General features: G+C 42.6%; 1 protein-coding gene across 1 annotated transcript in view; it reads right to left on the minus strand.

Moving 5' to 3' along the window:
- The window catches only part of EXT1 (exostosin glycosyltransferase 1), a 176,889-nt gene that overhangs the window by 18,237 nt on the left and 131,975 nt on the right, over window positions 1–26,677 (minus strand). The window contains exons 2-4 of the mRNA XM_059865672.1: window positions 7,158–7,251; window positions 4,418–4,525; window positions 695–814 (exon numbers count right to left, since the gene is read on the minus strand). Coding sequence (XP_059721655.1) covers window positions 695–814; window positions 4,418–4,525; window positions 7,158–7,251 — 322 coding nt within the window. The remainder of the gene's footprint in view (window positions 1–694; window positions 815–4,417; window positions 4,526–7,157; window positions 7,252–26,677) is intronic.

Raw genomic sequence — 26,677 nt, forward strand, 5'->3', positions numbered from 1 at the left:
ATGTGTCAAAAATTTATGTGAAAAATTGCAAAACAGTTAGAAAAGAAACCTGCTTTTGAAATTGCAGCCTGGGCCCTACTTCTGAAGAGCCTTTCATCTTTCCTGTCTTTCAATTCAGAAAGGATTCTCTCCACATTTGAGATCATCTGTCTCCTCTTTTAATAGCAGTCTAATTATGATTATCTATTAAGAATTTATAAGAATGATCAGGCCTTTCCCTTCTCCTGTGTGTGAAGATAACACACAGCATTTACAACCCCCCCTTTTTCTTGAGCCAGATCAATACCCCCATCACGAGGCATCAAAATGTTAAGGAATGGTTAAGGAAGAGCTCTACAGTAGCATTATTTCCAAAAAGAATTCCAGAAAGGTTTCTTAAGAAATACATTTACTACCAATGACAAGGATAGTGATTCATAAGCCATAAAGCCTTGCAAAGTCAAGATCACACATGACAACTTTTCCATGTGTTGGGTAGCTCCCATTTTTCACCATGTCAGTTTTCTAATGTGGATTCTGATAAAGAAGAAAGCATTTCCTTAGGGGAGAAAACTCATCAGGATGCTGAGCTTTTTTTCCCAGTGACCAATTGCATGTCATGAAAACCAAGGTCTGAAGCCAGCTGAGGACAGGAGCAGTTGGACAGGTATGGAAATCTCACTGCTTGGCAAGGTCTCAGACAATTTTTACTTACCTCTAGTGTAGTCAATACAATCTTCTCAACTGAAGAAAAATAAGCCTCCCACAAGAACTGTGTCTGCTGTCTAAGTGCTAGGATTTTATCCTGATGGATAGACCTGATTGTAGAAGGAATCTGTAATACAAGATGTAATATAGTCAGAAGCTTTAGAAACAACACAATCTCATCAAATTAATATGCTGCTGACAAGCCCTCTCCTCCATTAGCAGGTTGTACAGCTTCAGCACTCCAGTCCAATGGAGATGTGTGTCAACAGTTAAAGCCTTGATGTAAAACAAATGAGACACAACCCTTTATAACCTCTGATACTGAATATATTAATTTTTTTTTCATCTGCTTTCTTTTAGTTTTTGATTGTTTATGGTAATGAGTGGTGTGGCATAGTAAGGGGCTCCTCCACACAGTCCTCATGATTTTCACCCCACAAAACTCTTCATGGACTAGTATTTTAGCAACCTAGTACCTGCAGGGGCTGAGAGTTCAACAATAATCCCCACATTCCAAGTATATTAATGGGATCTGGAATTGCATTTACCACAGCATGGCAACACTAAGTGTCCTAAGGAAAACACAGCAACACCTTAAGTAAGACTCCACTTTTTGGGAGCCTGTGGATCAAATTGCATTTTAGTAATTACCTTAGGTGGAAAGAATAACATCTTCCACAACATCTGTTATTCATGAAGGAAAACAGTGCTTATTTCTGCCCTCTTTCTACAATCTACACATTAATTGTTGTATAAGTTGCCTTCTAAATAAACCCTAAATTGTCCTGCTGCAGCACTTTTCCATTAAAAAATGTAACTGCTCACTAGATCACAAGGGAAAGGCTTTGTGTCTACATCTTTCACCATCCCCTTGTCCTTCTAAAAACTAAGGTGTATATATGCCATTTTTTAACTTAGGACATTGACCAAGGCCTCCAGTACAACTTGGAAGATGCAAAGTGACATTATCAATGGGATTTAACTGAAATTTGCTTCAGTGATGAGAGCTAGTCACAGCACTAGAAAGGCATTTAGAATATGTTGCTGCTTTGTGCTCATCTTTCTCTAGAAATGAACAGTTGCGTTCACACACACACAATCACTCAATCACTTTTGTGATTTCTAACTGGAATCACAGAATTGTTTAAGATAAAAAAGACCTCTAACATCATCGAGTCCAACCACTCAATTATGCCAACTTGTTCTCAGACACTGATTTCTCAGAAAACTTTTACCTGAGTCATTAGTTTTAAAAGCAAATACCTGGGCTGTGTATATGGTCCTTGTGCATTACAGCTTATTCTGAAGTTTGCCTGCATCCCACCAAATTCAATCCTTTCCTGACCAAAACACACTCTGCTTATTCCTAAAATATTCTGAGAAGAAGCGGTGACCATTATTTGCTTTAATGTGTTCCCAAATGAAATGATTTCCCATGAAACCTCTTTCCTGAAGAAAATTTGCAACTTTAAAAATTTACATGTAAAAAATTTTCACAAGAACTACCAAATTCTTTACTTGCAGAGTTTGCAACCAGGTCTGGACACTTTGCCCATGGCTCCACTGGGTGCAGTGTCAGATGGGCCAGTATTTGCTCTCTCAGCCCTTCAACTCTTAGACCACCATCTTAGACACTGCTAATGTAATACAAACTTTGGGCTTATGAGAGTTAGCACTGCAGCAAGGTGGAGAGCAGAAGATGGTCAGATTGCCCAAGATGCTGCTGTATTTCCCTCCCCTACAGGCCCTTTAAGTAAAACATAGGTCTTTAGGTAAAATACTCCCTGCAAAAGTAGTATGAAAGACAGAACCTGAAAACGTGTATTGGCACATGTCTAAGAGAACACATTCATGATGTGTTCCAATAAGGAGAAGGACAATAAACGCTACCTGTACTGGCTGCACAGATGTGTATTAATCACATCCAGAAACATTATTGGTAGCAAAGACAAGATTAAAGTCACTTCTTAGTGGCAATACAGCAAATTCTCAATAAATGTTTAATTGCAATATGTGCAACCTTGTGTAGGGTGTATGCACACATGTATAATCCACCCATAAAATCAATACTAAATCTCCACTACACCTTATGAAAGGGAATGCTGCTCTGACTACAAAGGTTACTGCACAAAGTTATGATTTTACACACCATACCATGCTCCTGAGTGACAGCAAACACAGTGTCAAGGTTAAAAAGAGCCTTGATGGGGGCTCTGTTACAGCTGGAAAGAAAAATCAGAGCTCCCATTTTAAATGCATCTGCCTATCAATCTACTTGTCCAGAAAGACAGGTGGGGAAAATGATGTATTAAAACTAATCCAGCATGATTACACTGGAATTATTAGAACTTTAATAAAAGGTCATTTCAGCAATGAGTAGGGGGGAGGGAAAAAACCACCCTGCACAAATAAATGCAGAAAAGCTCCCAGCACTATGATGAGGAGAATATGCAAATAAAAACATCCGAGTTGCTCTCAAACAGGAAATGAAACACTGTAACATAACAAAAACATTTCCCAGAGCAGACATTCAGGCCCTCTGCCAGCTCTTTAAAAACACTGTTAATAACAGTGCAGTAGCTGTTCAATATGGAAGCAGCTGTGTGAACGAAAGGCACGTTACCGGAAAACATGAAGATCAGCAAATTATTATTATTTAAAGAGAGACATAATTTTGCTCAGAAAAAAATGTGCTGTCCACAGAAGCAAAAATCAAATGGCCCTTTTATATTTGCAGCTTGTATGACATTAAGTAGAATAGGCACTCCATGCAAGGCTTGCTAGGCCAGCTCTTCACAAATATTTACTTCCTTAGACAAGTTAACAGCCATGTGATGACATTGCAACATTGCAAAGACACTTTGTTTTGGTTTGCCACCACACCTGTATCTTTGAGGGCTTCTCTCTGTGGAGGACACTAAATTCAAGGATCTCAAAAAAAAAAAAAAAAAATTGCTGTCAGTGGCTCCTTTGTGCTTATTCCAGATCTTGTGGATCTCAGCCTTATGCTTGACAATGGCACTTAGGAAAAAACAATTTTTCAAGAACTTCTCCTAACATGAGCTTCTCTGCAGAATGTACAGAATATATTTGGACAGTAATACCCACTAACATAACTGAAGAAAACAAAACAACCATAGTGCATTTAAAACCAAAGCAGATGCTGAAAGTAGCGGGGAATTTGTAACTTCTCAGCCCATTTTTGTTCTATGACCTCAAGATTAACTACAAGTGACAGGAACACTGCTTCAGAAAGCAATGCTGCATGGTCCACATATCAGAAAAGGTACAGATTCTGCTTCCCACCAAATTGTTAGATGATAACTCCTTCCTGAGAAAACACCTGCTTTCCTGAGGATACCCCTGAGGATAAACTATTTTTTAAAGACTGGGGCAGAATCCACCCTCAAATGTTTTCCCCTTTCATCACAGTACCCGGGCAGGTCTACCTCAGATTGGTATCCAAATGCTCCACACCAGAAGAGATTTCATGCTCTTTGCAAAAAAAAAAAAAAGTCTCCTGCACTGAAGAACGTGGCCTGGTGGCTGCAATGACTTTCAGGTCAAATAATGAATGATGTCATATTAAATAAGTTCACAGCCAGTCTGACACAGACAATCCCTTCATGATAAAAAAATCTTTTACAACCATGACCTTTTGGATTCATCTTCCCTGTCCATTTAGATGGTGGCAGTAATAATCAAGTGAGGGCCGCGGTCTCTTCCTTACCTGTAATAACAATCTCTCATCGCCTATGATGGCAGCTTGGTTCCAATCGATCACTTCCGAGAACGGCAGCTCCCATCCGTTGCTGAGCATGACCGGGACGCAGGCAGCCTGTGGGCACAGCGGCACGGCCACCGTCAGCAGCAGCTCCCAGCTTTCCACCAACACCCTGACCCCCTTCTCTGCACAAGCTCAGGTGAGGCAACGTGGCAAAGAACACCAGAAGCCAGAAGCCACAGCAGGACAGCCCAAGTGTTTACAGCTTTCCATTTTGGGCTCATTCGCATGCACTGAAAGGTGGGTTTGGACGGACAGTGGCATTTGCAATCTGGTGCTTACGCTGCTGTTCAGTGCAGCAGATGGAACACTGGAGAATTTCATACAAAATGATGGCCTTCCTTGCTGCTTTGTGAATCACTTACCAGGGAGCAACTTCCTTAACTTTTATAGTATGTTGCTGACAACCCTACAGAAAATACAGATCGTATTTAACTCCTCACCACCTTTCCCATGAAGGAGTAAATTCTCTATCCTGTTTGGTATCAACTCTCCAAATAGAGGCAACTGCACAAATACAACTCATCTGTCATCATCTGTCTACAAAAAAAAGAATTGTAAAACAAACAAAAAGCATACACATTTAGTAACTATTGATTACCAGTATGATCTGTGTAAACTAATTCAACTTTTACGAGTTTTACAAGCTCTTCTGCACTGGCAGTTTGGGAATACTTAGCAAATGGGTCAGTATTTCCGTAAACAAATGATCACCACTATGTTCTGGTCAGCTCATTTACAATATAAGAGCCAAACCAAACACCTTCTGATGTGATGAAATAACCTAGTACCAGAGGATTTTTACCAAACCTGTGCTCTGGTTCAGTTTATTTTGGATCAAACCAAGCTTCAGTGTTCTGAGTTTGGTCCGCACTAGGGTTCAGGCCTCCCAAAAGATGGCATAAACGGGAATCTTTCAGACTGCTGTACCTTCCTTGGTAAGATGCATCATGCACAGCATTTTAGACTGGTCAAGTCTACATTACAGCAGTGATTATTATGGGTAAACAACTGTGATCTTCTGTAAGGATTCACATCAGTGCATGAAAAAAACCAACTAGCAAACACTTAATAATGTGTTTTCATGTTTGAAACATTGCAGTAATGTGGATTAGGACTTTCAACATCACCTGGATTCAGACAGAAACTGGGAATACATCATTATTGGTGAATACCGCTGCTAGCCTGAGTTGCATGCATTTTATCATTGACCAGGAGCCCACAAGTGTGGGCTGTGCAGTGAGCTAAACTCCTTGCTTTCCCTTCCTGAGATGATGTCTCTAACAGAAGCTGCATGACTTTGAGCCCAGGCGAGAGAAGAGCTGAGGAGTGCTCTTCAGGAGCATCTGAAGTGACTTGTCATCTCATACAAGCCAGTCCCACTTCTTCCTCTGAAGAGACTGGAGAGACAACAGCACTTTTCAGGCTATTAATCTTCTCTTTAGTAGGAGACAGAGGCAAGTGACAGTCCAGAACTTGGATCTCAAATTTGATTGCAGGTGTGGGGTTCAGGGGTTACACCTATGTGTCCAGGGCATGTAGGGTATCCAAAAAACCCATCAAAGATGGGCAGACATGACATGGGATCTACTGGAGTTCTTCTGGAGAAGCAGCAGAAAGCCAGAAGAGTTTCTGGGTACCCTGGGCTTCTAAAATGACATTATAGCTACACTTAGGTACCTGAATCCTGTTCAGCACTGCAGTGAACAACACTGTCTAACAGTGGCTGGGACGTTCCATAGTTGATGAGGAAAAGGGATGGGATGTCAGTCATTGACAGCTTTACTGTCAATGCTGTGACACTTTCCAAATGGCAAAACCACTCCTGGAGGCAGGACCCTGTAAGGTGTGTTCATTTGCCATTTCACTGAAACCAAGCACCTCCTTCTCTCCACTCCAGCCCCCATGGAAATCCAGATGCCAGACCCACAGGGGCGTTGCAGCACCTCACAAAATGCTCTCTATGCCTGAATGAAGATCTAGGATTAGGCTGATGTTCGCCAAAAAAAACCCCACCAGACAGGCAGAAGGTGGAGTAGGCAGGTGTCAGACTTGACCACTGTGCTGCCTGGCCACAGGCACTCCAGAGCCCTTTTGTATTGCCTCCTGTGGCTGGCCCACAGTAAAAGGGGACCACTAACAAAAACATTTTTTAAAAGGTGAAGGATGTTCAGGTGCTGTCCCAGACAGCACACGAACTCCCTGAGATCAGCTTATATCCACTTTCATGAGAAGCTTCCATCCAGGGCTTTAACACCTTCAGGCCACATTCTGTACGTTCAGCAAGCACCATCTCAAAACTGGCAATGCATAAGCAGGTCTGTTTTGGCTAAGTAAAAACAAGAAGCTATTTTTACTGCCCCAGGCCTTATGTGTAAAGGCCAGTGTCTCCCAGGGGAAGTCTCACAGCTCAAGAAAATACTGTTCTTAACCAATCTCTCAGCCTCACCACATCCAGGGAAACCCTTTTCCTGGAGATAGAGCAATCCAACCTTCAGATGAGTTCAGTGCCTCAGCCCCTCCTGGGAAGAAGCTGCCAATTGCTCCAGAAGTATGAATAGAGGCTTTCGCAAAGTGGATTACTGTCCACTAGGGAAATGAAACACATTTCCCTCCTCCCCGCCTCCCTGCTATTGCACACTGAATCACAGCCGGAGTAGTCACTGCTTTAAACTGCAGCTCTTACCTGCAAGGCTTCCAAAAACCTGAAAGAGCCAAGCCTGCGGCCACGGGGAACCAGACAGAAAGTGGCATTGTGCAGCATTTCACGGTAATCATACCTAACAAGAACAGGGCAGAAAAGAGAAAATTCAATTAGCGGTGAGTCCTAGAGTAACTGGGCGTGAAAATGCAAACAGCTGTTGAGACACATCTGGATAAAATCATCCCCAACCAAGACCGTTCAGCACCAGGTTAACTAACTCCCTCCATGCATGTGTGTCAGGCTCCTCTCTGGCTCCTTTTTGCTCATCCTCAGGAGCAACCACCATGGGAGAATGCTGGGGACAGTGGTAATGAGACTGATAAGGAGGTAATTTTGCCTTTGCAATAATGAGTCAGTTGTATATAAACAGTGCATGACTTCCAAGAACAAGCTCACATTAAATATTTTGATACCCAAAGCATTGTTGCAGTACTTCTGTGACCCTGATTTCTATTCAGATTTAGTCAAAGCCATGCAAAACTGTGTTCACAAGAGGTTTGTACAAAGCAAAAAAATATTCAAGCTATGCCAAAGAAATATTTCCTTATCAAGCAGGCACTAAAAAAGGGATGGGGGGATACAATGACTCACTTGGTGGTTATTGTTAAGTGTGGAGAGAGGAATATACGACCAGATTTTAGCAATTAATCACATAGCTGCAATGATCCATGCTTCTCTGAATGAAAGTGCTGATAGACACTTCTGGGGTTTTTTCCCAATTACATCAATCACCACAAAATCATTCACCAAAACCACACATCAAATCCCAACAGCTTCCCGCCTGTTATTAGCAAATTGTACTTCTGACAAGCCCATGGCACTGTGAATGGCATTGACCTTGTCTGAGTCAAAAGGATCCAGACTGAACACCCTCCATTCCCCAGAGTGTCCTGGACTCTGCACATAGGTGCTACTTTGACAGCAACTTGTAACAATGAATTTTTTTGACACCACAATAGTCTAATTTTACCACGTCCTGCAGGCAGAGCAATTTTTTTGGTATCTGTGTCTATGTGCACATATATACCTATATACATGATTGTATTTTACATACAAAGAAGTTAGGATTTATGTTTGTATTCTCACACAGGCCAGACAGATGGGAGTAAGCCAATTTTCAATTATAAGCTCTGTCTTTAGGAAGAGACATCTTGCAAAGGCCCATTTGCTTAAACAAGCGTGTATAGCTAATTTGCACAAGAAAAGGTCACTGTGAATGGATTAAGATTATCTCCACTGAGAGTAAAATAAAACCCCTCATTGCATTAATTAAAACTACAAAACAGACTTCAAAGTCCCTTTTTTCTTTTGAATCCTATCTCAACTTTGGTTAAAATACATATATACATATTCTATCTGAGTGGCAGCTATTTATTTTTCTCTGTGTGGGATAGAGATTGGCAGCCGTGTCCCATCTCACCAGTCAGCACTGATACAGAATACAGGGGAAAATATTAGGATTGGAATACAAAAAACCCAAATTTTTAAAAAAGTTGCCATTCTTAAGCACTCCTTTTTAACATATTGAGAGGTCTGAGGCTCATTGCTTTTACTGTGTATTGTAGGACAACAAATGTTAATAAATACTAAAAATAGAACACCCTGTAGGGCTAGAATACACCAGTCAGAAGTTCCCTATCGTTAGCTAGCTAAAAACGTAAAATCCTGTTAATACCCTGGAATGCAACATTATCCACAAAACAGTGATGGCAAAACCAGAACACAAAGGAAAGCAGAGAGCAAGGCCACTGCAAGTGAGTCTTCCATATCCCAGGGACATCCTGTACTGGGCACCTTTTCTTTCATATCTAACTTGCTGGTAGTAGGATAGATTTACAAAGGGAAAAAAAATGTAAGAAGATTTTGTTGACCATTTTCCACCTCAAAACCAGTTAGCATCTTGTTCCCATTTTTGAGCCTTTTGAAACTTAACGTGTGATTTATTGTGGAAGTTTGTAATAGCACAGTTCCTAGTCATCAAGCAATTTATCTACATCATATGTACACAGAAAGCCCCATCCTAACCTTTATGTATGGGCACAAAATAACTACTTGCTTCAGGGAGGACTCACAAATACAGAAGGAACAGATCCAGAGTAAAGTAATATCCACCAAGAGCTGCTGAAGTGAACAAATCACACCAGAGATTCTATTGAACAAATTTCCCTGCAATTTCAACCAAAATGCTTTAAGGTGACTCAGTGGGATCTTTGAGCTCAGTGATAAGGGACCCATGCCCACTTTAAACCCTTCAGAGACCACTCTGGGATCAAGCATCTATTTGAAATCTGCAAACATGAGGTGCTATTTCTATTCCTAAGAGCCCATGGGTAGCACGCCAAGCAATGGCAGCACTCTGCCTTAACTGGAAGACAGAAGATGGCCCAGTATGTTTAAATACAAATTTGGGAACCCTTTTTGTGCAACATATGTAACCAGCCCCAAACATTTCTGCCAGGCTGCAAGTATAGCTTTGTAACTGGAAGCATTGCTTACAGAGGAAATAATGTACATGTACCAAACAGTATTTCAGAGTGAAACTTGCAGCAGAGACCATTTCTTTTTTCTTTTTTTTGGACTGCCAGGCAGCATTTGGAAGAGACCTTTGCCACAAAAACATCACTTGGTAAATGGAACTCCAGCCCACAGGCCATGGTGAGGACAGAAGGCTCAGGGCAACTTTCACTTTCAGACTCCTTCCCTTCAACCCAGACAGAAAGAACCATGCACACAGCAGCAGGTTTGCTTTTTGCCAGCATTCTGACAGAAACTGCAAAATGTTTATGTACATTTTCCAGCACATAGTAGAAAGCATACAGCATTACACCTGCAAGCATCTCTGCGCTTTCCTTAATTCAGACTTAAAATACTTTCAGTGAAGTGAGTGAAATAATCTCTATGATTAAAGGTAAGTATCTGAGTTAAGTACTTGGTGGACTTGAAATTTCTCCTTCACTTGTCCAGGAGAGAAATCAGAGCTGGCACAGACTTCCAGGAACACCCTCTCAGCTAGAGTACTGATGTTGTACATAAAGCACCAATCTGGCATTTAATGTAAACATCAGTACTGCATCAACAATGGGCTTTATTTCCCCACTATCTCCACTGACAAATCTCAGCAAAACCTCAGGGAGGCAATCAAGTATGAGAACCTCCACTCACAACTGGAGGAGGCATCTTAAGCTATAGAGAAAATAGTCAAGTGTTTAGAAGAGGTTCTTCCAGGGTTTCCTCTGATTCTTCTCCCCAGCAATGGGGGTTAGATCCGTTTCCAGAACTACTTATTACCATTAGCTGGTAACATCTGTAGATGGCAGGGACATTTGTTACCAACTTCCAGCTTGAATTGCTGTGGTTTCTGCAAACCCGGAGCTGCCAGCGTGTGTGGACAGCTCTCCTTTACCTGCCAACAGAGACCCTCTTTTTTTACCCAGCTGTGGAGGCTTTTCAGGCTCCAGAAAACCAGGGCAAAGACCAGCACTGCAGAGCACTGAGCACGGGCTGGCTGGGCATTTCCTCCTTACTTGTGCTGCTTCGGTGCGCTACTTCTGGCACTTTCCTTTCCTTCTGGCAGTTTATCTTCCCTAGCTGTTACTGTAGAAAAGCTTTTAGAGGAGTCCTCTGCTTTGCTCAGAAAGTATTTATTTCCAGAAAACTCCAGGTTTCCACATTAGAAGACTGGCGGGGAGTTGGGGCACATGCTTATTGCTCATACATTCCTGATCTCTTCATTCTGCACGCTTGCACAGAGGTAACATTTTACTGCCAATTTTAGGGTCGGCTTGGCCTGGGTCTCAGCTGCAGCATTCAAACGTTAAAATCCAAAATGCATATGCCTTAAAAATGACAGTTGGGTCTTCAAAACTAAAATAGCTCAAGATTTAATCCAAAGCTGGCAACCCTCTATAAGTATTGGAGGCATGTTTTATTAACTTTCAGGCTTCTTTTCATAATGATTAAGTGTACCTTGTTCACAGCTAGTACCTTTTTAGGCAGCATAAAAGAATAGCTCTATTTGCAATCAATTCTAATTTATTCACAACTTAATTGAATTATTCCCTCCCTGCCACCACCCATAGTTGAGGAAATATGTCTGGCCCCATCGATCACCCAGGTGTAAACACTGCAGTGCCATGTGGGCAGTTAGCCAAAGGAGAAACACTGCCTGGCCAAGTACTCCTATCATTTTAACTCCTTGATCCAACACACAGAGTCTGTCTTCCCCCATCCCCCTTTTTTCTTTTTTTCCTTCTGATGTGCCGACCATGTCAATCAGCACATGGATTAGAAGGCTGTTCGGCATTCCTGGTTCTCCATTATCCCAAGGAGCCCTGGCAGGCTGCAGAAGCTCTGTATTGACTAATCAGCCATGCCATACATTCCTTCCTACAGCTTAAGCATTTCCCTAAGTCACTACACTGTAGAGATTATAAACTAGCCTGGGAAATATTTTCACTATCAATTTTAGTATAAACTATTTTTTTCTGAAAGCCACTTCTTCATCATCACTGATTGAAGAGAGGTATAAAATCTAAAAAGACTGTTTAGACCAGCAGGTATGTCTAGATGCAGTTATCATAACACTTTATCTAGCTATATGTCACCTGTCATGTAGACAACATGTTTTTTGACAGGATACAATCACCATTCCGTTTTCATAGATGAAACCTGAGACACAAACGACTGGTGGCTTCTCCAGCAGCTAGAGGGACCTTGAGAATGCTAACCACAGCACTCTGACCTTACTTCTTCCCCTCTGGTGATGCAGCATTCACTGAAATCCAGCTGCATGTTATGGCTATTAAAATTCAGATGGAAATACAGGAGCAGAACCCAAGCCAAATACAACAGGTTTAACTCAAATCAAATGCAATGGGTTTAACCCAGCAGTACATATTTTAACACTGCCACACATAATCCATCTTTTGGAAGATGCTGGAGCTCATCTTTGGCAGGGACTATCAGCACATTCCGCTGTAGATGTCAGATGGGACGAGAGTTGCTGTTTTACTTCCTTAGCCAAAAAATTGGGATGGCACTTAACCAACTATGTCCAAGGCTCCCTCTCCGAATCTGCAAACCCATGAATGCACATTGCATCTTCCAGAAGTTTCTGTATCGTATAAAGTACTACAACAAAGAGAGACAGAAAAACCTGTAACACAAGGGTAAATGGAGAAGTGTTTCTTGGTTTTCCAGTATATTAATTTTCAGCTATTAACTAATTGGCCATTTTTCCATATGTAAATGCTTACTGCAGATGGCTCTGAACTACAGGCTGGAGAGCCTGAGAAGAAACCTCACTCAGTCACACGGAGTGTCTCGTTGCTTGGTTTCCACTAAGGTATGTTGGCTTTTAAATAAACTGTCAAGTAAAACTTGGCATTGAAAACACTAAGTGAGTAAGTGCCTTTGTAGAAGAGCTGACAGCTCAGCTGTGTGTCAGATAGATAGCTGCCCAGGACTGAGCTGGGAAGGCTCACACATCCTGCTTGGAAGGGTGCCGTCACTGCGAGTGCTTGCTTCTGGATTTACGGCTGCGTGATGCTTTGGGGTGATCTGAACCCCGGCTAACTGGCCCCTGGTAGTTCATCTCCTGCTCTGCAAGTGCTGGTTCTGGAATTAGAAAGTTTGGAGGTGCAAAAACATAATTGGAAAACTTTTTTTTCCCCTGTTTAAAAGGCTAATTGATTTCACAGGTGTTTAATTATCATTTGCTGTGAGATAATACCTTGTAGTGCCATAAAAAATGGATTTAATTTTCGAGTGCTTGCAAAACCACTGCCAAAGCCAAGTTAGAGCGAAAGCTAGATAATTATTCTATAAATCAAACACACTGCCTCCTTTCTTTGAAATTTTTAATACTTGGCTATAATGATATCTGACGACCTTGAAACTAACATAAAAAGGATTTTCTTGCCAGGTGCTGAAAGGCAGCTATTGGAGTATTCCTTTCAGTCTAGCTCATCACTGCAGCCACTGCCACCACACTGCCCAGGCTGCTGGACTCCAAGGGATGCTACTGTCTATCTACAGCAGCAGGCGCCAACAGCAACATCAGAACACTGGTAATGCCTGAGAATGGGTATGAGCACGAGCCCAATCTGAAAACTCTGAATAATTCTACTAGGCCTTGCAATGGAACTTAAACTCTGTAAGCACTCAGCAACTAACCACGAAGCACAACTGTTTTCTCCATTTCATGTCAGCATCTTCCTTTAGTTCAGAATGTTGGATTAGCAAAGAAAAACAGGGAAGTAGACTTTTCACTTTAATGCCCTGCTAAAGAAACTTTATTTTACAGTTAAGATGGACAGTAGCCCTTAAAACTGAAAGTATCTTTAAAGTCTTCAGTGATATCACTGTTGGATTCAGTTGACTTCAATATTATGCGGAAAAACATTTGGATACACAAGCCGTAAACGTCAATGTGCCTTCCAACAAATAAAAATGCTCTAGAAGACTTCTGTCTAAATGTTTACACATAACATCCCATAAATCTATATGATGCATGCAAGGCATGCACAACAGTTGGATTTCAAAATGCTATCCAACTGGCTCCCAGTGTAGCAGCTAGGCCACCCAGAATAAGTATTGTACACAGCAAATATGGTCTCACCAACTTAATTTGATACTTAAAGGTAACTGCTTATTTAGCAAGTGTACCAGAGTGGGTTTGTAAGTGGCATGTCAGAGGCAAACCTTGCAGAGGGGCCTCTCTAGGCAGTGTTACACCCCGGTTACCAGCAACCTGCTCATGGCACTATGTAAGTGCTTCTTCTAAAACCAAACCCCGGCTCCCAGGCTTTGAAGTCCTCTAAGAGTGCCTGTTTCACAGCCGCACCTCGCTGTGCTGGCAGCAAGAAAACTCACATCATGCCTGAACAAGAACAATCCATGGAGAAGCAAATGCAGTGCTTGCCTGCATCTTGTGAAGAATGTAAAGGCAGCCCCACACACTGTAAATACCCTCCAGGTCAGTGGGAAAGCAGCAATACTGATGCACGCACGCGCAGATGCACACCCAGGAACATGCACGCACAAAGCCACAAGGTAAGATTTTACCTGGCCCCACCTCCCCTGACATGTCCTCTGAAGTGACAAAAGCATGTTTGAAGGCTCTTGGTCTGAAAAGTGCCCAGGTCGGCACTTACTGACCACCAAGGCAATAGACTCTTACAAGGTAAAGGACCCTTACAAGGTAAAGATCAGACCAAGCTATTAAGATGATCCAGTGGCTCAGACAGCCACTTTTCTAACAGGATTCTTCTAACAATAAATAACACCAGCACTTTGCATCATTATGGTACCTCTACCTTGCCATTTTCTGGAGATCACAAACTCCTTTTAGAATATTTTAATATAAAGGACCCCAGTCTGCCGGCAGGAGAACAAACCAGCACCTCCACCAATGAAACCACCATGTTGTCTGAACTTGGGCTTCATCTACTCAGCCTTGCTCCTCAGCATTCTGCAAAGAAAAATGCAGGAGTAAGTTGAAAGATGTCTCTAACTCCTGATAGTCTGCTTTGGTGTTGCAACTGGAAACTTATATACTGGGCTGCATCAAAAGAAGTGTGACCAGCAGGTTATGGAGATGGTCCTCCCCCTCTACTCCACTCTACTCTGGTGAGACCCCACCTGGAACACCATGTCCAGCTCTGGGGTCCCCAACACAAGAAGCACATTGACTTGTCAGAGCAGGTCCAGAGAAGGTCACAGAGACAATGAGAGGGCAGGAGCACCTGTCCTATGAGGAAAGGCTGAGAGTTTGGGCTGTTCAGCCTAGAAAAAACTCCACTGAGTCCTTACTGTGGCTTTTCAATATATAAAAGGGGCTTATACAAAAGATGGAAAGAAGACTTTTTACCACATCCTGTAGTGACAGAAGTAACGCTTTTAAATTAAAAGTGATTGGATTTACATCAGACATAAGGAAAAATTTTTCCAGTGTGAGGGTGATGAGGCACTAAAATAGATTGTCCAGAAATGCCTAGGATGTCCCATCCCTGGAAGTGTTCTCCTCGGTCATGGCAGAGAGGCTGGGCTAGATGATCTTAAAATATGCCTCCCAACACAAATAATTATGTAATTCTATGATATATATTTTTAAAATTTGGGATATTCTATTCTGTCCTTCACAGAGTGACTTTGTTTGACTTTAGCCTTCTCATAGCCATGAAGCAGTGTCAAACACTTGTCCTAAATAACTCCATCTACTCCCATTAACTGAACCCACATGCTGTGATAGTCCAGCAGTGAACATCCTTGGGGTAATTTCCCACTGCAAGGACAATTTTCTTATTTATTTATTGCCTAACTTAAAAAAACAACAAAAAAAAAAACCCAACAAGCCAAAAAACCAAACCACTACTGGAATTTCAGTTGTTAAAGAATCAGTTTGGATTAAAGATCCAAACAAAGAAAAAATCTATACTGCATTTTCTGAACAAAGAAACAAATTTTAGTTCATCTGCTACCCACTCTATATTTGAGATTACAGGACATACCTGAGAGCCTCAGCATGCAGAGATATAAAAGACTTATTGTGAGATCGTTCACCTGTCAGCACACCTGTTGGCTCTTTAGGTGATGACTGCTACCTACCTGTCAAAAAAATAAAAGGCCTCCAAATCTTTCTTAATTATTTTAAAATAGCTCTTTATTAAAAACTTGAGGTTAAAAAATGCTGAAGAGGATCAGTTTTCTAGACTTTTGCACTTCAGTATCTGTGGTTACTGAATGTTTTAAATAATCTAGAATGAAAAAAGGTTGATTACAGGCCCCAGAGGGTAAAATATGGATAAAATCAGTGTTCTGCACCCATTTATGCAACAGTCCAATAACTGGACCCAGAAGAGACCAGAGGACTCTCCATTAAGCTGCCTGTAGTACTGGGGCTTCAGCAGGACAGTAGAGAAACTACAACCCCTTGAAGATCAAATTAGAAGGGGTTATAGTTTCTATTCTTGCTTTGAACGTCTGGCTGAGCTCTTTACCAAACAATTTAGAATAGTCCTTATGAAGCTTATCATTTCCTATTCAGCTCCACAGATTTTCCCATTACAGCTATCGAGCTCCTAAGTGGCTTGTTGGCATCTTTAAAAGTTATAGTCCTCTAGACGTAACATCTAAAAATGGAAAGCAAAGATGATGTGCAATGCTGGCTCTAATTATGCAAGAGTTCATTTCTATGAATGACTGGATTTGTTTCCAAAAAAACAAAGAGGGACTTCACACAGGAACTGCTGGCACAGCCCCATGTTGTCTAGGCATGCTGACCTAAAATGTGACCATGCTTGGAGGAGAAATTAGTTCTGCAAATCCAAGGAACAACTTTGAATGAAATCGAGAAGTGATTTTTTACTCATACAGAGTCAGCTGTAGCTTAGTCCCTAGGAGCAGTACACCACAACATATCCAGATACTTTGTTATTTTGGCTGATTATTCTTCTACTTGCCTTCATCTCAGGATCTCCAAGAATTTTCTTGCTCCTTTCTATAAATGATATAAAGCCTCCTCAAAAATAGGATTAGGACACAAAGTCGGGAGGGGGGAAGAACCCTAACTCTGTGTATTTTGGTTTTGTAACTCTGAATTTTAGGGTAAAATCCCAGCAGTGTTAACAGTCCAGGGTGGTTTTCACTGGCTGACAGCAGATGCTGATCTTCTGGATTTAATGAGGACTAACTTCTGCCATAAAGCAGAGCAGGAGTGTGAACTCTGGAAGGGCATGAAATGGCTTTTTTTTTTCCCTTATTACAGTCAACAGTCAGTATTAAAATAATTTCTATTTTATAAGAGAGAGAGAAAAGAGAATCTAGCAGGAAAAATCCACAGATAAATGTTTTTTGGTAATGCCTCCGATAACCATTCACGGTTTTGCCGAGATAAAGCTAAATCAAGGCCATGCCATGTGTGGTTTGAGAACCAGGACTGTGCTTCGCTGAGTGGCCAGGTAAAGTGGAATCTGTCACTCTGCAGATCTGCTCCTCTAGGCTTGCTCACTTCCGCTGACTACAGTAAAATCCAAGTTTTCTCTTATTTATTTTTCTCAGCAAAAAAAGGCATCTATAACTAGTGCACTGGTCCTCTTCACTTGTGCATCAGCAAGTGCCCTTTGGAGTCACTCTCCTCCTCAGCCAGAGTGAGCTGCATGCCATCAAACACCAGTTTAGAACTGCAGATGGCTTTTATTAGGTGTTTCCCACCTTCCTCTGTATTGTTGAGGAATTGTTCAGTTGTTGTTGAACCAGAGCAGGGTGTCTATACTACATTCAGTAAGGCTGGAAAGAGTTTTACCCTCTTTCAAAGGTACAAGGGATAATCATTTCAAACTGAAAGAAGCTAAGTTTAGATTGGATGCAAGGAAGAAATTTTTTACTTCAAGGGTGCTGAGACACTGGAATAGATTGCCCAGGGAAGTTCAGGATGCCCCATCACTGGAAGTGTTCAAGGTCAGATTGGTTTTGAGCAATCTGATCTATTGAAAGATGGCCGGTCCACAGCAGGGGATTGGACTAGACCCAGAACTTCCTAAGGTTCTAGAAGTCCCCATTGTGACATATAGGACTTTTAGGCAAAACTGCTGTCTAAAAAACCCCAGAAGCACATTTGTATCCATGCATACTTACATGCACACACTTCCACACTATTTAGAAAGGACTTTCATCTTGAAACCACCGATGCACGTGCTTAGCCTTCTTCTCCTGCCTGACCCTGCCCTGACACATAAAATAACCTCACACATGATTTTTGCAAAGTTTTTTTCAAAAACAAGGCCCATTTGGAGAACAAAGTTAGAGGAATAACCAACCACAGCAAACTGAAGGAGAGTTCTTAAGCATGCAAAGCAAGAAAATCAGTTTGAAAATGTTAAATGCCAAACACTATGTAAACCAGACCATTTCATAGCTCTGAGCACCACTGTCACTTTGCTCCTGGGTGTCCCACGGACACACCTGCTGGTGGTGATTGCCTGGCTGCTCACATCCGTACCTCCAGTGCCTCACCACAGTGTCAGGCATCTGAGCTATGTTGGGCCTGAGCCTATGAGCTGCAGATGGTGTTTCTCTGTCCCTACTGATACCCACTCCTGCTCTCAGTGCTCAGCACTGCTCACAATCCTGCTTCCCCTTTTTAGCATTCCTGCCCCGCTGGGCAGTGTTTGCCTGAACGTGCTACGTCTGTTTGCAAGCTAATAAATTATTTACACAAACTATTCAGGCATAGCAGCAAAGATATAAAACATTTATCAACAAAAGGAACAGTTTGTCATTTTAAAATAATTATGTTTCTTTAAAGAAACCAACAAATTCAGTTGTCTCAGGATTACTTACTAGTTTGTGCAGACTTGAAAAGACTCCCTCTTTTGCAGAGAGGCATCTCTACTTCAAATAAAGCCTTAACCATGAGAAATTTTATACCTCAGCAAGGAAATCTAAAGCTGGTAGGTTTTGTAGCCAGAACCCCAATGAGAAGCATAGATCAGGTTAGGCATATGTTGGCACCTTCTCCTGTGATCTGCCACACACTGAAACACTCCACATGAGCTGTAGGAGAGCAGGGAACTCCTAAGGGTATTTGCAACTCTGCTCTGGGGCCAGTAGCAGAAGCACACGATCACCACACTTACAGCAGGGAGCAGCTCTACCAGCCCCATCCCTGGAACACTGCCAGACACCTCCTCCATTCCCACAGGAAGTGTGCAGGGCCACAACGACTCTGCCTGCCAAAAAAAGCCCTTTGCTCTCTCCCTGCTCCCTGCCCTGCCTTCGATATCTCCTCCAGCCGGGAAGGTGCAAGGACAAATGGAAAGGGAGAGGCATCAGCATGCAAGTGCTCAGAGGGACCTATGATCTGGTGTGCTGTGCAGGTTGCCAAGGAAAACATGACTGTCCAGACAAAAGGGTTTGGGAGAGGATGCCAGCACTGATGAGATTAGTCAGATGAACAACAGCTCTTCAGCCAAATGCTAACAGCCAACAGATGGATGGGAAAAGTATTGACTGTAAGAGAGGCCATGCAATGATGCAGTGCAACATGCAACTGCTTTTTATACAGATGGGTTAATGCTGGTATTAGTTTTAAAATATTTAACATTATTTTTGAAATTCCAGTGATAAGCAGAGATCACGTGAAAAGACATCTGTAAAAAAGGCTTCTCTATCAGGGTAACTTCAACTTCCTCCCTCTCAAAAACTGTAACTGCAGCCCCCTGTGCTAGTGGGAGAACAGGCTGCACAGTTCCCAGTTGAGTCTGGGTTTCGTGTGTTGTGTCCCCAAGGGGTATAAATAAGACCTAGAGCTCTCCCTACAAACTTTCGAGCAGCTGCTCTCCCCCAGCTGCCCTTCTCAGCCTCCAGATGGGCTGTGATACAGGCATTTTCCTACAGCAGTGCCTCAAATCATGTGTTAGATGTGTCAGCAATTTTTGCCCACACTGGAGGCTAAAAAGGTGCAGACCTGGAGCAGGGTTCTGGAGCATCCTCATGTAGCACAGACATCTTTTACATACTGTTTAAGAGACTATAAAATGCAGTAAGCCAAAATATAATGCTTGGCATCTGAAACAAGACTTTTTACCTTAGAATGGAACAATTCTGTATAGAATTAGAGTGTCATTGTGGACAAGCAGCTCAAGGCTGTTACAGAAGAGCAAATGAATCGTTAGACACATCAACCATGTACACACAGAGAAGAAATTGTCCCTTTGTACCTGGAGTCAGTGAGGCAGACACCAGAAAATACACTTTGCTATCTCCACATTTTATAAAGATGGTGAATAACTGAAGACAGAGAAAAGGGACAGAGAGGTTATTTAAAGGACTGTAGTAAATACCCTTCTGAGAGAGACTGAAAGACCTCAGCTTGTTCAGCTTATCAGTGAGAAGAGGAAGAAGTGGCTTGATTACAGCATATAAGTGGCTCTGCAGGGAGAAAAATAAAAGGAAGCAAGAGTTCTTCAGCCTGCTGAAAAAAGGGCATAACAAGAATCAAGAGGAGGAAGTTAAAAGTGAAACAAACATCAATAGAAATCTGTAGTGATGCCCGGCACTGAAGGTATTTTAAGCACTGAACCAAAGTGCCATGAGAGATGGTGGCTCCTCGGTTAAGTGATCTCTGGGACTGGGAAGGAAGCGCTCAGCCGAGGACAGGCGGTAACTCATCCCGCTTTACTGCGTGCTGCGCGGGGTGAAGCGGGTGACACACAATGGGCTCGCAGGAGGTCAGACACAGTAATCTCCAGCTCCATCTGGCCTTCCATTTTCTGTAAAAGCTACTCCTATCCGGTGCTTTTCCACAGTCCTGAGCACAAAAGCTCTACCTCCAATATTCCATCATGTAAACTTCATCCAATTACATTAGTACTGAAATGCCTGGGGGTATCTTCTGATAAGCAGCCCAGGCAGTATTTAGATAGCTTTACTGGAGGTACAACAAATTCTGTAACACTAAATAACAACAGCCTACACCTCATAACAAATAACCTTCAGGATTTTTCTACTTCAGACCAACACAATCAACTTACTCAAGAATTATTCATCTGATGGATGGACAGCTACAAATGTATCCTTTTTTTTGAACTGAGATCAATATTCTATTTCTATAGATCTCAACTGGTTTCATTCCTATAAAATTCACCACAAGAACTTTTCCACAAGGATAATCATCCCAAATAAAGTATCGAGGTTGATTATCATCTTTGCAAACTTAAGAGAGGTATTCATAAATTAGCAGAGTAGAAGGGGGAAACCCCAAACCAATAAATTATTATGCCTAGATGGAAATTTTAAAATGATCTTGTTTTAATGGATTACTGAAGCCCTCCCGAATTCATCCGCAGATGCTGGAAGCATGAATGGATAAAACTGGATGTCTAGGGATTAGCAAAGTCATTAACACAATCACATTTTCCCTACACGGAATATTTCCTTTTCTCCTCCCTCTGCCTTTCAAAGGTTTATGATCTCTGTCTAGTAATGCAGCCAGTTCTTACACAAAACCTACCAGGACCTTTGTAATTTAGTTGGGAACATCAGTGTTTATTATCTTTTGCACAGAGATGTCCTGTTTAGAACTAGCTTCTCATCACAAATTAATAATCTGCTGTAGGAGGTTTGCAGAAATGGAGAAAGAATGAGAAATAAATTTGAAGGCAGCTCCTTGCTTGTTTTATCATGCCCCAGGTTAGTTTGTGTTCAGAGGGGAGGAAGGTCTGAGCACCGCAGTCACACCTCTCAAATACAGCTTCCTCTACTTTGGGCTTTTTTGCTCTGTTGAATAAATACATCTTTGCCAGAAACCTGACCATGCAAGGAGATGTGTGGTTTGTGTTTTGCCTACACCATGGCATCTCGAGCTGGCTGTGGTTTCACAGGTGTGAAAGCAGCCTCTCAGCCCCTTCTCCTTCAGCCTGGCAGGTTTGGCATGGTTCTGTGCTGACCTTTTCCATGGAGTTTTGAAGGATAACATAACTGCTGCCTCAGCAGATTCCACAAGAAATTCATGAGAGAGCTTTCAGCTCCAGTTTTGTGAGAAATCCGGAAAAAATTAAGCCTTTAAAGTGACACACGACCTTACTGTCTGTCCCAGTGCTGCCACAAATGTCAAAAGCCTCAGAAAACACTACTTGAATCAGAGATTTGACAAAAGCCCCATAGAGAAGTTATGGCAGATGATATTAACCCATTACTCTGAGAATTCTATCGTAGCTGGTAATTTCTGGGTCTCTCCTCAACCCCCAGACTCCTGAAAAATGTGCAAATTTGTTTTGCCCAAAGAACCAGCACTCTGTGCATTCAGATAAATGCTGCAGGGAAATGTCCATGGGCATTTTCTATAGCTGCTTATACTTATCACAGCTGCAGACCAGCAGTCTCCTAGCCTCAGGTCTTAATGCATCTACACTCTTACTTATTTTCAGGAACATTACTAGTGTGCATGTGCTACATGTGGAGGAGGGAAGGGCAGCTCTGGCTGGGCTGGAAGATACACTGTTCCACAGCCCCCAGGCATGGATGGTGGTGTAGCGCTGCTTTTCCAGTGGTACAAACCAGATCCCACTAAAAGCAGGTACCTGTCTCGTTCTGTCTTGGTAGCCCTGCTGCACAGGAAAGGAAAGAAGGGCCAAGGCCAGAAGGGAGCAGGCTCAGGAGGCAGCCAGGTGCTGCATAGGAACAGGAGCTCCCTGCCTGCCAAAGGAGAGCTGGGCTCTGGGGTTAACCAAGACTGAAAGGCCAAGCACCCAACAGAGACATCCCCACGAGCTGCCTGGGTCACCAAAGGACAGGACAGCAGCCTGCTGGCACGAACCAGCCACATGAGCTTCCTACCCACACACTGCAGTCATGCTGCCCTCAGGGGCCAGCCCAGATGCTCTCATAATTAGTGCACTGAGGTCACCACGGCCAGGTTTTAGCACATCCCAACAACCTAGTCTGTAGTCTACAACAACCCTGTTAAAAGCTGCGCTCTCTTCCTGAAGGCATGTGGCTGCTGACAGCAATCCCAGGCCAAGGACACAGGGTGTCTATGCCCAGAGGCCCCATGGCCTCCTTTGGTGCCTCCTGCGCAGAGACAGGGTGCAGCTCTGGGTGTTCCCTGCAAGCTCAGCCCTGCAGCTTCAGCCTCTGGAGTTTGAAAAATCTGGCTGCAGTTTTCAAACATCGACAGCAACAAGGCTTTTACTTTGCTCTGTCTGCTGCTTAGAGAAACACACCAAGGTCAAAGAAAGAACAAGACTTGAAGGTTCTTCTCAGCAGCATCAGGGTCTTGGTGCCTACAGAGGTTAGGCCAGCAGGAAAAGCGCTTCTGCCTGTGACGTCTGCGTCGTGACCCCGAGCAGGCAGCACCGGGCCAGCTCTGCGCACAGCCCGAGGACTGCTTGTAAAATGATCGATGACGCACACAAATGGCCTCTTGTTTGTCTTATTGTACACTGCAAATATTGCTTTTAATGATGAGGATTCTGCCAAATGGTTGTGAACACACCCAATATGGGATCCTGGAGATAAAACTACACAAACAAAGTAATGCGATCACCGGCTGTCTTCCAAGAGGGACTGATCAATGTTCTCTGGTTTGGGCTTAGACTGCAGCACTGTTTCAGCAGAGCTGAAAAGTGGGTGCAAGTAGCACCAGCTACCCACCTCTGCTGCTCTTAGGATCAGCCCAGATTGCAGAGAGCTGCTGAACTGCTTTTAAGCTGAAAATCCTCTCCTACTCAGCTTCTGGACCAACTCAAGCCCTTAAAATTTGAATTTCCTCGGTTTCCCAAGAAGATTTACTCAGAATTTGGTTTTGCAGGGGTCTAAGTCAATAATGACTACAGAAGTGTATATTTTTTTAAGCAGAATCTTACTTTTACCAATCAGTAAAAATAAATCAGTGGTTACTATAAGATTGTACTATGTCTGTCCCCAAAGTGAGTAAAATTGAATTTGTGCCTCTCTAAAAACCAGGTGCAAAAGACTTGTAAGAGGAAGGCAAGGGAATTATTCTCCATCCGAGCCCCCTCCTGAGGTCAGGTGGATGATGTTGGCCAGATTCTGCTCTCAGTTACTCTGGTGTGAATCTCAGTGGAGTTGCTCTGGATTTACACCGATGTAGCTGAGAAAAAAACCTGCCCTGTCAGTTTTCCTTCTTCGGTGACTGTTCTTCTAAATCCTGGGCTCCATCTTAGACCTGCTTCTTCTTATGAGTTGCCTGACTTCACCACGATACCAGCTGGCATCTCTCTGCTGATCTGCCAGTGTTTAGTTCAGAGGATTTCCAGACGGCTTCATGGATACTCCTAGAAAAAAAAGCAGCTCAAGAGGTACCTTGCATATTCTGAGTGCAGTCATTCAGCAAACAGGTCCAAATGGCTCTGCCTGTGCCCCAGAAAAAATCAGCAGCACCACGGAAATTGGAGTTTAATGTTCTGCATTTAAAGCCGAGAGTTTTTTAATCTTTGGCACTAGTGAAAGGCTGTTTTTCACAAAACTGAGTGATAAAACCCTAGAAGAAACACTCATCCCCAAACTATCTGTGTGGCTTTTGCACACATCTGTTTCTCTCCTGTCCTCAAGAGATGTCTAAAATCTAATTAACCAATTAATTTGCAAATATATTCTAATTTATTCAAGACAGATTTTCTTAGTGTTAAATTATCTGACAGTGAACCATACGCTGTACACAGGAACAGGACTTCATTAAAATACCAAAGGTTACACAAATGGAATAAAAATTGTATTTGTACTACAGTCAGCACATACTTATATCCCCTAATGAGAAAATGTGTTTGTATTTCCCTATTTCTAATTTGTTTCTGCATGTTTGGTGCAAAACTGCAGTTAATACATTTGCTACATAACTGCTGCACCTAGTGTGGAAACATGAATATCCTGAGAGGTTTCCATGTCTGTTTAACTTGCAACAGAATTTAAATACACAAATAATACACCATCAGCACGGGTAAAACTCTTCTCTCAGCCCAAGCAATGCCACAGCTCATTTGTTACTGTGAATCACATCCGTGCCCCTGATCAGCTGCGCTCGTCCCGCCTCCCTCCGCAGGAAGCACCTTGGCTGAGAAATCTCAAATTCTAATTGACAGCACTTGTGCAAAGTGAGTCTCGAGGAAAAGGCTGATGCCTTCTTCCTGATTGTTGCCTTGAACTGTTTCTTTTTTTCCTCCCCTTGCAGACTCAGGGGCTGTGCGGGTACAAGTTCCAACAGCTGGTTTCAATTCTGCCAGCTACTGGATAAATTGTATCACTCGCCATTGCATGGCATCAGTCGCAGCTCCAATCGAGCCCAAAAGCACAGGAGATGCACTGCTGTGCTCAGTAACAACCACCCAACAACAACAAGCACCACAAAAACCCTGTTCCCTATTTATTAACTCTCCAAGAATTATTATACAGTGTTAGCACAAACAAAAATACTTTGTCAGTATACACTGGGCACAAAATTACTTCTTGAAAACATTAATACCAAACAGCTGGGTTTTTTGCTTGACAAGCAACTTGGTATTTTTATTATAGTTCATTACATTCCAGTTGCACCACAGTCAAGTAAGACCAAGCTATGGTTCTTCTAGCTGTACCTAAGGGACTGCTCCTCTACGGAAAGGCACTCGAATGATATCTGTAAGTCATCAAAGAAATCTGGGACTTCCCCTGTCACACAACAGGTCAGTGGCTGAGCTAGAACAGCAGGCACTGCAAACCCTGGGCTGTCAAGATGCACCCAAGCCTGTTTTCAAGCCACCAGGGCTCTGAGCTCTCAGCAGGCTCCATAAATCAAGCACTGCTCATGGCTGCAGGAACCAGAGCATCAGGAATCCATCAGTGGCAGCGCTTAACCCCTGGGAAAGGGGCTGGGGGCTTCAGGGGACATGGCAAGTCCCATGGGGTTTGACAGCTGAGTGGGATGGTCTCAGCATGAATTGAGACTGCTGGCTGCATTCTTCTTAATTAAAGAAAGGAGTAAGTGCAGACAGCTTTTCTGGGGGTGGGTGAATTAGATCAGAAGACCAATAAAGCTGGAGAAGAACAACACCCCTCTCCTGGGGCACACTATCAGTTTTAAAACTACACTTTTCACATTTTTCTTCACTTATTTTTAGCAGCAATATTTATTTAAGGCATGTACATAAGGAGGCAGAAATGCCCTGTCTGCTCCCACTTCCTTATACTTAATTTTTAAAGTGTTTACTTTGAGCATGCAGTGACCTGGAAGAGAGGACAACCTGCAAAGTGACTGACTCTGCAGGTGACTAGATGTATAGCAAGATGTATAGCAACTGTCAGAAGGGCAAGAAAAATAGGAAAGCAATGGGATGAAGAAAGAGAAAAGGACCATTCAAGCTTAGTGGTAGGTTATGAATGGCACTGCTCAGGCAGCCACAAATGCTTCCACAATAGAATCTGGTCTGGGTCCAAGTATCACTAATGTGAAGGAGCAGAAACAGTTTCCCAAAAAGAAAGGAAGTTTGAGGATGAGAGCAAAGCCAGTCCCATGTGGAATGCAGAACAACAAAAAGTATAAAGCAGAAGACACTTGGCATTCCCATTTGTTTTTAGCTGCACAATAAGAATAGCCAAAAAAAAAAAAAAGTTGGATTTAAAGCACTAAAAGATTTCTTTTCCCCTAGTCCATAGTTTATAATTAAGATATGGCACTAATTGTCTCTAAACAAAATTCAGGGGATCAGGGAAAGGATGAGCAATAAATAACATGACTATCATGGCTACATTATATTTCACATAAAATGAGTGAGGGATGCTTAAATTAAGTCTGTGACATACTTTAGATTGGAAGTGTGGGGGAAGGTAAACTTTGGGGGAGCTATTTTATAGTCACCCTTAGGGACTGTAAAGCCTTCCTCACATACTAGTGCTGACCACAGCCAGAGGCTGGAGGAGGCTGCTCACAGATGTCTGTTGGCAAAGAGACAGCCCATTCAGGAGAAGCAAAGGAACCCTCTCCCACACCTGCAGGAGAAGGAAGGCTA

This window comes from Haemorhous mexicanus, chromosome 1 (assembly GCF_027477595.1).
Source record: "Haemorhous mexicanus isolate bHaeMex1 chromosome 1, bHaeMex1.pri, whole genome shotgun sequence".
NCBI lineage: Eukaryota > Metazoa > Chordata > Aves > Passeriformes > Fringillidae > Haemorhous > Haemorhous mexicanus.